The sequence below is a fragment of the Calypte anna genome, chromosome 7 (assembly GCF_003957555.1).
Source record: "Calypte anna isolate BGI_N300 chromosome 7, bCalAnn1_v1.p, whole genome shotgun sequence".
Classification (NCBI taxonomy): Eukaryota; Metazoa; Chordata; class Aves; order Apodiformes; family Trochilidae; genus Calypte; species Calypte anna.
The window spans coordinates 21,166,973-21,179,810 of NC_044253.1; the positions used below are offsets into that span (position 1 = coordinate 21,166,973).

Sequence of the window (12,838 nt, forward strand, 5' to 3'; positions counted from 1 at the left end):
TAATACCGCTAACATCAGCGCCCAGATTTGCTTTGAACGCTCACTTTTATTGGTGCTTTCACGCTGCCAAAATGTGCTTGATTACATAGATGCGGTGCCGTGGTAACTGTGCACCCTAGACAGCCTAGGTGTAACCGGGAAAGTTCAGCCCAGGCCAGATCAAACCCCAGGCTGTTTAATGCTGAAAAGCTGCATGTTGCTATTAGTGTTAAATATATGGCTAATTATGCGTATGAAAATTAAACATCAGTGTTATGCTAATGGGGCCGCCTTCAGCTGTGGATCAGAGCACTTGAGACTAGCATTTAATCAAATGAATCAGTAACTAATACATCTGCACGTGTGAACTTTCACAAGATCATTTTCCTGTTACAGTCACACCGCTGAATTATGAAAGAAATAATTATCAACACTTTCTAATTATCTAACAAAGTAAATTGGGATTCATCGTGAGCTTTCTGGGGAGGATCTCCCAAGTCCCACCTCATTTACCGCTCACGCACGCGGAAGTTTTCATTTTAAGCTCAAATGCGCCGTTTGGCCCGTTCAGGGAGATTTTTACTTCGTTAGGTTTTGGGTTGTTGTTTTTTTTTTTTTTCCCCTTGTAAGAACAAGTGGGAGACGTGCTCCGGAGGTGCGGGCGGCGCTGGGACCCGCGGGGCTGAGCGGAACGCCCCTGCGCGCCCGCGGAGTGTGCGCGGCCGGACAGGCGGGAGCCGCCTGCTTTGTCTGTGGGTCCCGCCGCCATCTGCCGGAGCGGGGCACCGAACAGGGTCCCCGCGGCGGGCCAGCACCTCGGCAGCTCTCCCCGGTCTGCGACAGAGACTACCGTCCCCCCCGTCTGCGCGGAGAGGGACGGAGGGAGGGAGGTGCGCTGTCTCCTGCCGAGCTCCGGATCGGCGCCCTCCATCGCCGGCGGCAGGAGCGGGCGGACGGCGATGGGAGCGGGGAACGCAGGCCGCCTCTCCCTCGGAGCCGGCGGAGCGGTGCCGGGGCGCAGGCCGGGAGCGGTGCCGGGACGCAGGCCGGGAGCGGTACCGCCGGTGCCGTCGGGGCGTGCGGCCGGCGCTCGGGGACGCGCGACGCTGCCAGCCCGGCTCTCCGCGCTCACCGGGGTCCGGGCGAGCCCCGAGCGCCTCGGACCAATCCAAAGCGATTATGCAAGACAGCGGACCAATCAGCTCCGCCATCTCATGAATATTCATAGACTTGGCTGAGTCAAAGCTTTTAGGCGAGTTTGTGTAGATCTACAGCATCATGCTTAGACTTTTCAAAGAGACAAACTCCATTTTCTTATGAATGGAAAGTGAAAAACCCTGTTCCGCTTAAATTGGGTTCTTTCCTGTCCTGAGAAACACAACAGACCCCAAAAAGGCAAGCTGAAGAGAGAACACACACACAGACCAAGCGACAAGAAATGACCATGACTACCATGCCAGAGAGTCTAAATAGCCCCGTCTCAGGGAAGGCTGTCTTTATGGAGTTTGGGCCGCCCAGCCAGCAAATGTCTCCTTCTCCCATGTCCCACGGACACTATTCCATGCACTGTTTACACTCCGCGGGCCACTCTCAGCCTGACAGCTCGTACAGCACAGCTTCGTCCTTCTCCCGACCGCTGGGCTACCCCTATGTGAACTCGGTCAGCAGCCACTCGACCAACCCCTACATCAGTTCAGTGCAGTCCTACCCCAACAACTCCAGCCTGACTCAGACCCGGTTAGAGGAGACAGGTAGGTGCACTCGGCTTTGGGGAGGGGGGGAGAGGGGGGGAGGGAAGGCAAGGAGGGAGGGTGCTTGTATTAAAAAAAATAATCTATCTGGGGGGAAAAATTAAATTGAATTACAAAATATTAGTCAGGAGTGTCTGAGAATCACAGGGGAGCAGTACACAGAGCACACAATGCCCGGCTGGAAAAGAAATCAACCCAGATGTGCACGTATTAGTCTTCGTAATTATTTATTGCGTAGCGCTATAAACAATGTATGCAATTAAGGGTAATTAAACCTAAACTGCAGCCTGTAAAAATAGCAAACTTTCTCTGGGAAGAAGCCTGGGCTGCCATAATCGCCCAGAGCCTTTGTTAGCTTTATTCGAGCTTCACTTTCTTTCTCCTCATTATTGTTATTGTTGGTGCTGCTGCTGTTATTGTTACTATTGCTGCTGCTGTTACTGCTATTATTACTATCGTTGCTATTACTGTTATTATTTATTCTACATCGTTTGTGGTTTGTAGGGGCCGAATCGGAGAAAAGCACTGTGGTAGAAGGAGGGGAAGTTCGCTTTAATGGGAAAGGGAAAAAAATCCGCAAACCCAGGACTATTTATTCCAGTTTGCAGCTACAAGCTTTGAACAGGAGGTTCCAGCAAACTCAGTACCTGGCTCTCCCCGAAAGAGCCGAGCTCGCAGCCTCTCTGGGACTCACCCAAACTCAGGTACATCTCTGACTGAGCCTGCCCCCTCTCCCGTGTCCTCTCTCTGTCCCCACAACCGTCGTGGGAGAGCCCACGCGTGATGCAAAAGGGTCACAGCCGCGGGCAATCGGGCCCAGAGTCATACTCGGCCCGCGGCCGAGTGGGGGGGCCTTACCGGATGGTTTGGCATCACTAAATGGCAACAGGCATAGCAGCAACGGGGGAGTTAAGGGGAGAAACTAGGGGGCCGCTGAGCGTGGGGGTCCCTTGGGTCCCGCGGTTTGTGGAGGGTTCTGGACGGTACCGAGGGATGCTGAGGGATGCTGATCCCTGCCTCGTTCCTCTTCACAGGTGAAGATTTGGTTTCAGAACAAGCGCTCCAAATTCAAGAAGCTGATGAAGCAAGGAGGGGCCGCCCTGGAGAGCAATGCCTTGAGCAACGGCAGGGCCCTCTCGGGCAGCTCTCCACCGGTGCCCCCGGTTTGGAATACCACCTCCGCCTCCGGTAAGGCCTCGTCGGGCACCCCGGGCACCTACATCCCCAGCTACACGTCGTGGTATCCTTCGGCCCACCAAGAAGCTATGCAGCAGCCGCAGCTGATGTGATTATAATAAACATGTTTTCCCCTACCGCAAGCACTACCGGTCCCGAAAGTAATTAAAATTATTACTAAATTTAAAATATATATTAAAAAGTAAAGTAAAGGGGGGAAAAAAAAAAGAAAAAAAATAAATAATAATAATAATTAAAAAGGTGGAGAAGAGAGGAAGAAAAACCACAAAAGAAACCCAAGCAAACAAACAGGAGGTCTCTTGCCCATGCAGCCATTAGGACGCTGCACCGCAGCTCGGTGCAGGAGAGCACAGATGTGATGCGGGCCGGTTCCCACCGCTGACAGCTGACGGAGCGGCCCCGAGCACCGCAGAACAGCCTGGGAGCAGAGCGAGCGCCGGCCGCGGCTTTGTGGGACAATCAGCAAAAGATGTTTGTGGGGGGGAGAATCCCTCTCTGTCCTGTCTGTCTGTCTGTGTCTGTTGAAATGTAGGTCATTTATCTCCTACCCCGATCTGAGCGTCTCTTCTATTGCGAGAAGGAAAGAAGCTGTACAACTTCCAGAGCTTCTTTCCCTCGACATTTTCTGTACTTTTCACTACTCACCTGTATATTTTTTTTTTTTTGTTGTTGTTAAAAGGGGAAGACAGGGGTTTTATTTATTGACTTAAATTACCACTATGAGAATGCTTCAAACAAACGGACAATCCGGCTTGCCAAGTGCAACTGCTCGGACGCAGAGTTTACTTTAAACAAATCCACACACGGTCCCTCTTCACCTCCCCACTCCCAAAATCACCACAAGAGAAGGATGCGATTTTTAACTTTTACAATAACTTTTATACCTCGCTGGTATGGAGAAGTCTGGTCCGAACTATTTGCATTTCTCGCGTATTTAACAAAGGAAATAATTTCACATTGTTTGGTACTCTGAAGTGGAATCGCAGCAGCTGCCGAACGCTTTGCTGAGGCGAAGCAAGGCGCAGAGAACGGAACGAGAGCCCCGAGGGCGGCGGCGGGGGGACCCGCGCAGCGCCGCGCAGCCCCGGCGGGGCTTCCCCGCGGAAAGCCGTCCCGAAGTCGAAATGCACAAAGCGACGTGCAGGAGCTACTCGCTGTACATATTTTATTCTTTATTATTATTATTGTTCTGTAAACATGTTGCACAAAATTAGCCCTTTTTTAATTATTATTATTATTATTTCCGTTCTGTTTCGTGTGGCTGTAAAACATGATGCTTTGTGTACTGAGATCTTGACATTTTACTTGTGAAACTCGGAAAATGTGATAAGCTGAGCTCGGCTGTGTTTAGTGTTCTATATGTCAAAGTTTAGTTTTATATTAAGAATGTTAACTTATTGCTTTGTATTTGGGGAAGGAAAGGTAAAAAAAAACAAAAAACAAAAAACAAAAAAACAAAAAAACCCCACACAAATCTTTGTACATAAGTTATAAATTTCTTTGAGACAGTAAAATTATGGTTTGGAAAAAGAGACGCGTGTGCTCCCTGACTCGTACCGCGGTCGGGAGCGGGGACCGGGCCAAGCTCCGGCGCTCTGCAGCAGGACGGCGGTGGCCGTCACAGGGAGGGTAACGGGGGGAGGCGACGGCAGCTCCACGGAGGGGCTGCTAGTGTCCAGGGACTGCCCGGGACCAGCTCTAGGTTCCAGAGGGGGATGCGGGCGAGCCAGGCCGGCAGCCTGAGGTCCGCATCCCCTCGGCGGCAGAGCGGTCCCGTTGCTGCCGGGGCCATCTCAGCGCCGGACTCAGCTGTGCCCACTCCCCGCGGCGGCCCAGAGACGGGCACGGCCGGCGGCTGCTGCTGGGGATGAAGCGCTGCAGAACGGGGGATAGCCCCCGGGCTTGGCCATCCGGCCGTGCGCGACTCTCCGCCCAGGTTAGGCGGGGAAGCGGAATGTTCTCCCCTTCTGAAATACGCCGTCGCACGCACCCATCCCCTCACCACGACACGAGGACGGCGCGCAGCCGATACGCGGCAGCGCAGTATGCGCACAAGTGGCGGGCCCAGGGGGATGCGGGGGGTGCTGGGTCTGGCCCGAAAATGCTTCCCAGCTCTGTATTTCCCGCGGTGCCACAGCTCGAGCCCTGTCCCCAGCAGCCCCAAGTCCCGAACGGGTCCCCGCAGCGCCCCAGGACCTGCGCAGGACCCGCGCCCGCGGCGGCTACAGCCAGAGACCAAACGCCTTTGGCCGGACAGGGACGGGGCGGTCAAGGGGGCCGGAGATCTCTAAAGATACATATTAGCTTCTCCTAATTCAATAACGTCGTGCTAACAGTTCAAATAGAGAAATTATTAGTTTTCTCTTAGCGAGGCGGTCTTGAGTTAGATTCTATTATAATTGTACATTTGAAAATGTTAATCTCAATACAGGCCTAATTAATTCTGCCTTGTTGCTGACAAGTAGTTCATCAAATATCTGATTCGAAGATTTTCATAATGAGGATATTAATTAAACTATGAATAATCCAAAGGTGCTTATATTGAAACAATACCTCATTACAATGATTAAGTCCTGATTTCGAATATTATACCTTTAACAATTGTCACCCCGCAAACACAACCTTATGGATGAGCCTGTAAATGGCAAAATGCAATTTTGGGATATATTTTTTTTTCCTTGTTGGGAAAAAAAACCCTGCCCCTCATTTTCAAACACTTCTGAAATAGGTTACACACAGCTTAATGATGATCAAAATGACTCTTTTCTGCAAAAAAAGACCCCAAAGTGCGCGTACAGCTGCAAACCCAAGAGGGTCAGCATCATTTCACTGTATTCTCTTCTTGATTACAAGCCGAGCCCATCAAACACAACATAATTACAGTAATTTCAGGTTTATTTATTCTAATGCAGTTTCCCCATCTCTCTGGTAATTATGAGCAATTTTTTCGCCCAGGGAATCTTTTTGCATTAACAAAAGAGATAACGCACTGAAAGCCAAATTTGCTGTGCATTGAGAAAAGCGAATAAAAAAAAAATAAAATAGGTGCGAGCTGCCATCTCTGCAATTCTCCTATATTGGAGCTCTGCAAATTGCTTGCAGGTGTATGGAGCAGAGCTGTCAATAGGAAGGGGCTTCCAAATTAGCAAATGCACAATGTTGAAGTAATGAAGACAGACTTCGCAAAATTGCCAAACAACAGATACCTCTTTAATATCTTCCACCCAAAAAGAAAAAAAAAATCCCTTTGGAGTGTCCCTGCGAACCCCCTCGAATGGCTGGGTATGTTGTACATGTGTCAATCTAATTGCAGAGCACAGAGCGGCCCCTGGAACTAGAAAAAAAAATCAAATATCAGAGCCCAAGACCGTTTACATTCGGAATTTGCTCCCTTCATTTGACAGAGTGGGACAAGAAATCCCCGCCGCCGCCCACTTCGGTTTCCCCGCTACCGACCGCCTGCCCGGCTCCTGCCACCTCCACTCTCACGCCGTTGAAAAAGTGCCATGTTGCCCCCGTGACGGTGCCCTCCCTTCCCGGCTCCCAGCTCTCGACTGGGAACCGGGCAGTAGCTCTCCCCTTTGCAAGGAAACGACAAACTCACACCGCGAAACCACCACCGAAAATGAGCGCGCCCTGGTCCCGGCAGTCCCCGGCCCCCGCAGAAGTCCCCGGGCAGCGAGTGCTCCCGCTCCGCCCCGGCTCCGCTCTGCTCGCGCAGTGCTCCGCGGATTGGCCCGCGGGATGCCACGGCTCGGCTTGGCAGTGCCCCGCGTCCCCGCCGCCCGGCCCGCCGCCCCACTCCCCTTTTCCCGCCGCCGCCTCCGGCTGGAAGTTTTGCGGGGAGATGGGGCCGGCGGAGCCGCCGACGGTTTCTTCCGCCCCACCCGCGGCCCACGCGGGGCATCCGTTCACGTCGCGTTCCATGCACTCACCTACCCCCGGGAGAAAGGAGCCTGTGTCGCCACCCTTACCTTCTGCCTTCCCTGAGTCTCTGGGCACAAATCTTTGCTTTAAAACAAACCAAAGAACCGAACGCAGCTTTTTGCTACGAAAGTTACAGGAGAGAAAGATTGTGAGAGATGGGGAGAAGATCGGGGAGGGAGAAAGAAAGGAGAGGGAGAGAGAAGAAGAAAAAAAAAAAAAAAAAAAGAAAAAAAAAAAAAAAGAAAGCCGAGCACAATAATAATATCCTGAGAGTGCAAGTGTGGATTGAGATCCCCCAGAGATGCACATGCCTCTGAGCGCAGCAGCCTTTTTGCAGCTCTGCTCTTGCAGAATATGACTGAAATTTTCTGCTATATAGCCTCTGTCTTTATAGCTGATGAAAAAAATTGCAGATTATTAGCATAAATGTTTACTCTTCATTACGCTGATGACATTGTGCACTCGAGATCTTGGTAATCTTTGGGAAAATTATGAGTAATTTTTAAAAATTTTAAAGCAGCAGCAGTTACCATGCAATTCAGGCTAATTCTGCGTAGGCTCCGAACGGATATAATTATCGAGGAGTCAAGATGTTATGCTAAAAACTATGCATTGATATTCCCATTTATTATGTACATACAACTTTGACAATGTTGATGCTTGAAATAGCAGGAAATTGTCTTGCGCAAAAATTACAGTCCATATTAGGACATGTGAAATTGCGAAGAATTATATAGTAATTGCAGGCTTTCAGATGGGAGAGCCAGAATGCTCAAACTAGTGCAAATGTGGATAAAATTACAGATCAGAGCAAAAATTAGGGAAAAAAAGGGGTCTGGGATTTTTCAAGTTGGCTATAGGATTCCGGAAGTGTCTAATGCCACATGATTGCTGCAGCTTTAGGGGAGACATTCATGCCTCAAATAACTCCTTTTGCCAGAGCTGCTTTAATTGAATTTCTCGTGCTTTTTCTTTTCACCGGGGCAAATGAGTAAATTGCCTACCCACGGCACAAGCCCGGCCGGCCCCGCCCGTGAGCCTGGGAAGCAGAGGGTGCCCCTCGTCCAGGCGGCTGCCAGGCCGGCCCCCCCGGACCGAACTGTCCTCGGAGCCATCAGTTACCCCGGCCTCTCCCCCCGGGGCTGGCCCCGCTCAACCTCCCCCACCCGGGGCCGGGCCCAATGGGGGGGTCTGTCAGTGCTGAGACGTGGGGAGGAATCGGACCAGCCCCCCACACCGCCCAACACCTTCCCGGAGTGCTAGGGGAGGGGGGAGGGGGGCACGTCAGGGGCAGCTTTGGCCACTCGGCTGCCCGACTCCCCACGGCTCTTCCCGACCCCGGGCGGTGGAGTCCCGCGTAGCTGCCGCCCTGTGCGGGGACACAAGGTCGGCAGCGGTGCCTGCCCCGTCCTATCGGGCAGGAAAAGAGCACGAGAAAATAAACTGCAAACACACACAGATCTATACGTATGCGTTCATGGTGCGGGTGGAGGTGCAGCGCCTCTGCACCCGCTTTCCTGCGCCGTCCGCAGCACTGTGTGAGCCGCATCCCAAGTCCCTGAGGGCAGCGGCTGAAATGCAGTGCCTGCAAGGGCTCCGGAAGCTGCGGGGATGCTGCAGGGGTGAAGCACGAATACTCCCGACGCACACAGCAGGTGCGAGCAGCCCAGGGAGAGCTGCTGCTAGCAGGCAGCGATTAAATACTACGACATTAATTAAAAACCAATAAATACCTAAATAGAAGAAGGGAAACGCGGAGGACAACAAGGGAGGCCGGTGGCCTCGCCAGTCCCGCGGCGGAGTGCTCTGCTCCCGCCCGGTCCGGACCCCCCCCCCAGGACCCCCACGCCGCTGTCGGCATCCTGCCCGCCCATACCGGGCCGAGCTTTAGCAGGATGGAGTCGCTGGGCGAAGAGAGAAGGCAGGGAGGGGGCCGGGGGGCAGGTGTTTGGGGGAAACTTTATTTAATAGCCAGAAGCGCTGGGCAGCGGGAAAAGCAGTCTACGTCCCGGCCATGTCGTGTGCCCAGGTTCCTCTTGCATCCCGCAGGAACGGCTGAGGAAAACTTGTCATCTGGCAAATGGGTGTCCCAGTTCCCTACAGCTCACCCTCCTCCCACCGGGGACCGATGACTGATGGCGGGGCGGGGGGCTCCGCGGTGTTGCTCGCCACTCGTACCCCCACCCTGATACCTGGCCACCGTCCCAGCACTTCGCCGCCAGCCAGCGGGGAAGCTCCTTCCCCTGGTCAGAACGTGCGGGCGCCGCCGATGCCGCCTGGTATACCCGCGGTTGGTGCGGGGGTGGTGAGGTGCGGGACAGCTGGCCTCGCTGTTTACCGAGGAGGCTCTGGGACCTCTCTCCGTCCGCGCTCCGGGGCAGCGCCGGAGACGCGGGCAGCTGCCGCTTCCCCCTTTGTCTCTCCCGCTCCCCTCTCTCGCCGCCTTTGCAGCCACCTCTCGTCCTCCAACAATACCCTCCTCTCTTTTTCTCCTTCTCCCCTCCACAAGCTTTCTCTTTCTCCAAGTTCTTGGGAGCAATGTGCCCTCCCGGGCCTCCCACACCGTCCCCTGTGAGGGCACCCCGCCTCCTTCCCCCCGTGCCTTCGCCGGACCCGCTTGGGTTCCTCATGCCAAAGCCTATCGGGGGACTCCCGTCCGGGCTGCACGTTTCCTGCCCCGGGCGAGCCGGCCTGGGCCTCTTTATCACCATGTCTGCAGTGAGATGCTCCGCACTGATCCAGTCTGGCAGGGCTACGGGGCCACAGAGGGCAGAGACCTCCCTCTCACCTCCCTTTACTTCTTTCAGCCCTCAGGACCTCCAGGGATGCAGCCCAGACGAGTACACTCCCCCGGGTCACAGCTCGGAGGGTCGCAGCTGGGAGGGTTATATCCCGGAGGGTGCAGCTCAGAGGAGTGCAGCCTAGAAGGAGGTTCAGCTAAGAGGGGTGTAGGGAGGGGTACGGAGCCTCCCAGAGGGCTACATCCTGGCGGGGTTCAGCCCTCGAGGGATACATCCCAGAGAGGTTCAACTTGGAGGGGATGCAGCCTGGAACAGGGTTCATCCTGGAGGTATCCAGGATGCAAGGTACGTCCCAGAGGAGTTACAACTGAGAGGTGAAGCCTGGAGGGCTGCATCTCAGAGGCATACATCCTGAGGAGCAGAGTCCAGCCCTCCGGTAGCACATCCCGGAGAGGTCCAGCCGATACCCCCAGCCCTTTAAGGGTCACAGATGAGGTCGGGGAAAGCCACTACTTCCGTCCCAGGGAAACCATCTACCGGAGTGCGAGGCGAAATTTCTCCGGAGCACGGCTGTGTGCGGGTACCAGCTGCAGGTGAACCTCTGTTCCCGGACTCGGCCCTGCCCCAAACCCCTCTGGCCCGTCTAGGAGGCTGGGAGACGGCAGGAACCAGTCCCCGGCGAAATGTCGCTGGCGCCAGCAAGCGGAGGGAGGGGGGAGAAGGGGGAGGCTCTGGGCTGCTGCAGGGCACGCTGAGTGATTCACGGCCTCGCCGATAAGACTGGCAGGGGCGAGACTTTATTGCAGACGGGAAAGGAGATGAGGGGATGAAAGAGGGAAGTTGCCGGTTTGTGGCAGCAGTTGCAATGGGACAGGGGTGGCGGGGACGTAGCTCTCCCCCTCAGCTGGGGTCCGGATCGATACCCCGAAGCTCCCCCATCCCCAAAGAAATTCAGCACCGTGAGCACCATGGAAACAATAATTTATTTAAATAATCTCTGCTTATTGTAAAAGAAACATTAGAGTGTTTAAGCTTTCCATAATAAATAACCAAAAATACCCCCCCCCCCGGCTCTAGACATCAAACAGCGGAGGGAAGGACCGGTGGCTGAATTGCCAGAGGTGTGGATAGAGGGGAGGGCTCGCTTAGGATCGCCTTCCGCCCCGGAGAGGCCCCGTCGGGCCACAAAACCTTCCCGGACTCACCCCGGCACCGCCGACTGCGACCAACCCCCCTCGCCGGATGGTTTTGTTCACAGATAAAAAGGGTAACTTCAATATGGGGAGGGTCTTGCTTTAAATCTACATATAAAAATTATTTATCTTTTTTTTTAACATTTTATTTTTTTAATCCCCAACATCAAATTGAGGTTATCCGCAAAGGCACCTAACGACTTTAAAAAAATAAAAAATCAAGAATTAATCAAAGTTCTGCACCCGTGGTTTGACGAAAGAGCCAAGGAAGAGGGAGGGAGAGGAGGTGGGTGCTTGTTCCGCAGCCTGGTTCTTTTGGGGAGCAGGAGGACAGACCCCGCCGGCCTGAGCGCACACGGGGGCCCCCCGCCGGTGGCGCGACGGAACAAGACGGGGCGCGGAGCGGTTCCTTTCCTCGAGAACGGCCAGAGCCAGGCTTCGCCAAAACACCGGTGCTGCAGCTCGGTGCCCAGCGGCTGCCGGGCACGGCCCCGCGGGCCCAAGTCTCTGCGGCGGCTAAAAAATGCCGCTGCCGTGGTGATGCGGCGGCTGCGTCGGCTGCGGGACGGGGCCGGGCGCCGGCGGGTACCACGAGTAGCTGCCGAGGAAAGCGGCGGCGGGGCTGGGGCTGGCGGTGCCGGTGCTGCCCGCCGTGCGCGGGTGCGGAGCGAAATCCCAGGCAGGGGGCGAAGTGGGAGGCGGCGGCGAAGTGCTGCGGCGTGGAGGCGGCTCCGCCGGGATCTCGCCACTCTTCCACATCTTCTTGAACTTGGAACGGCGGTTCTGAAACCAGATCTTCACCTAGGGGGAGAGGGGCATCAGACGGCCGTAGCCTCCGCAGGACCTCCCCGGCGCCCGGGCGCCGGAGGGGCCGGGAGAAGCAGATTTCTCATTCCCCAACAGTGCCGGCGCTGCCCCGGTGGCGGAACCGCTTCCCCGAACTCCCTCCCCGCGCCGGTCCTTTTCCCACGCCCTCACCCCACCCGGCGAAGGGCGAGCATCCTCGCGGGGTGGGACATGACCGAGGCCTTGCGGCGGGAGAGCCCTACCTGCGTCTGTGTGAGGCCGAGGGAGGCCGCCAGCTCCGCTCTCTCGGGCAGGGCGAGGTACTGGGTTTTCTGGAAGCGCCGCTGTAGAGCCGCCAGCTGGAAGCTGGAGTAGATGGTCCGAGGCTTCCGCACTTTCTTCGGCTTCCCGTTCACGATCCTGATCTCCGGCTCGCAATCTTCCTTCTCTGCTGCGGCAGAAACGGAGGTCCCGGTGAGGGAGGAGAGGAGCCCCCGCCGCCCAGGGTCTTGCCCACATCTACGGCATCGCCGCCCACTCCGTCGCGGCGGCCCGCCCGGGTCGAGCTCCCTCCCGGCCCACCCCGGGTCTCGAGCCCCGACCGCCTCCTCGCCGGACTTGGAGTGGCCACCCGGCTCCCGTCGGATACCCTGAGCCGCCCCCCCGAGGCTCGGACGTACCGGAGTCGTTGTTGGCCAGAGAGGCCCTGCTGCCGTAGGGACCGTAGGAGCCGTAGGCGCCCGCATAGCCCAGGTCGTAGCCGGCCTTGGCCGAGTAGGGGGCGGTACCGCTGCCCGCGTAGGGGTAGGAGCCCACCGGGCCGTAGGGCGGCCCGCCAGCCGCCCCGTGCTGCTGGTTGGTGTAGTAACTGCTGTCGGTGGCCGTGGAGACGGGCAGCGTGGGAGACTCCTGCGGCTTGTGTAGGCCTCCGTGTTGGTGGTAGCTGCCGGCGGAGATCTGGCTGGCGTGCATGTCCGGCACTAGGCTCTCCAGCACCCCGGTCATTCCGCGCCCCCGCCCGTCGGGGCACGGGCCGCCGACCCGCGGCCCTCCCCACCGGGGAGTGGGTCAGGGCCGCGCCACCATGCTCGCCTTGCTGCGCTGCACTCCGAGCCCGCGGGGCCAGGCCGGGCCGGGCCGGACCGTGCTGCCGCGCTCCCGCCGCCGCCAGCGGGACGGGCTCTGCGGCGCCGCGCGCCGCCGGGGCGGCATTTAACACCGGTCACGTGGCGCGCCGCACGTCACCTAGCAACAGCCAATGGCG

General features: G+C 56.2%; 2 protein-coding genes across 3 annotated transcripts; one reads left to right on the forward strand and one right to left on the reverse strand.

Moving 5' to 3' along the window:
• The first annotated feature begins 1,256 nt into the window (after positions 1–1,256).
• Positions 1,257–4,451, forward strand: DLX1 (distal-less homeobox 1). The gene is made up of 3 exons (XM_008505107.2): positions 1,257–1,730; positions 2,235–2,434; positions 2,765–4,451. The coding sequence occupies exons 1-3, from the start codon at positions 1,418–1,420 to the stop codon at positions 3,017–3,019; spliced, it is 768 nt and encodes a 255-aa protein (XP_008503329.1). The 5' UTR covers positions 1,257–1,417; the 3' UTR covers positions 3,020–4,451.
• Positions 4,452–10,978: 6,527 nt separating this feature from the next.
• DLX2 (distal-less homeobox 2) lies at positions 10,979–12,595 on the reverse strand. Of its 2 annotated transcripts, none has more exons than XM_030454468.1 (3): positions 12,255–12,595; positions 11,838–12,022; positions 10,979–11,589 (listed from the first exon to the last, which is right to left on the reverse strand). In XM_030454468.1, exons 1-3 carry the CDS (start codon positions 12,577–12,579, stop codon positions 11,305–11,307), a joined length of 795 nt encoding a protein of 264 aa, XP_030310328.1. In that variant the 5' UTR covers positions 12,580–12,595; the 3' UTR covers positions 10,979–11,304. The 2 variants fall into 2 exon arrangements, with proteins under 2 accessions (XP_030310328.1, XP_030310327.1); XM_030454467.1 differs by having other exon boundaries at positions 11,838–12,025.
• Between the last annotated feature and the right edge of the window lie 243 nt (positions 12,596–12,838).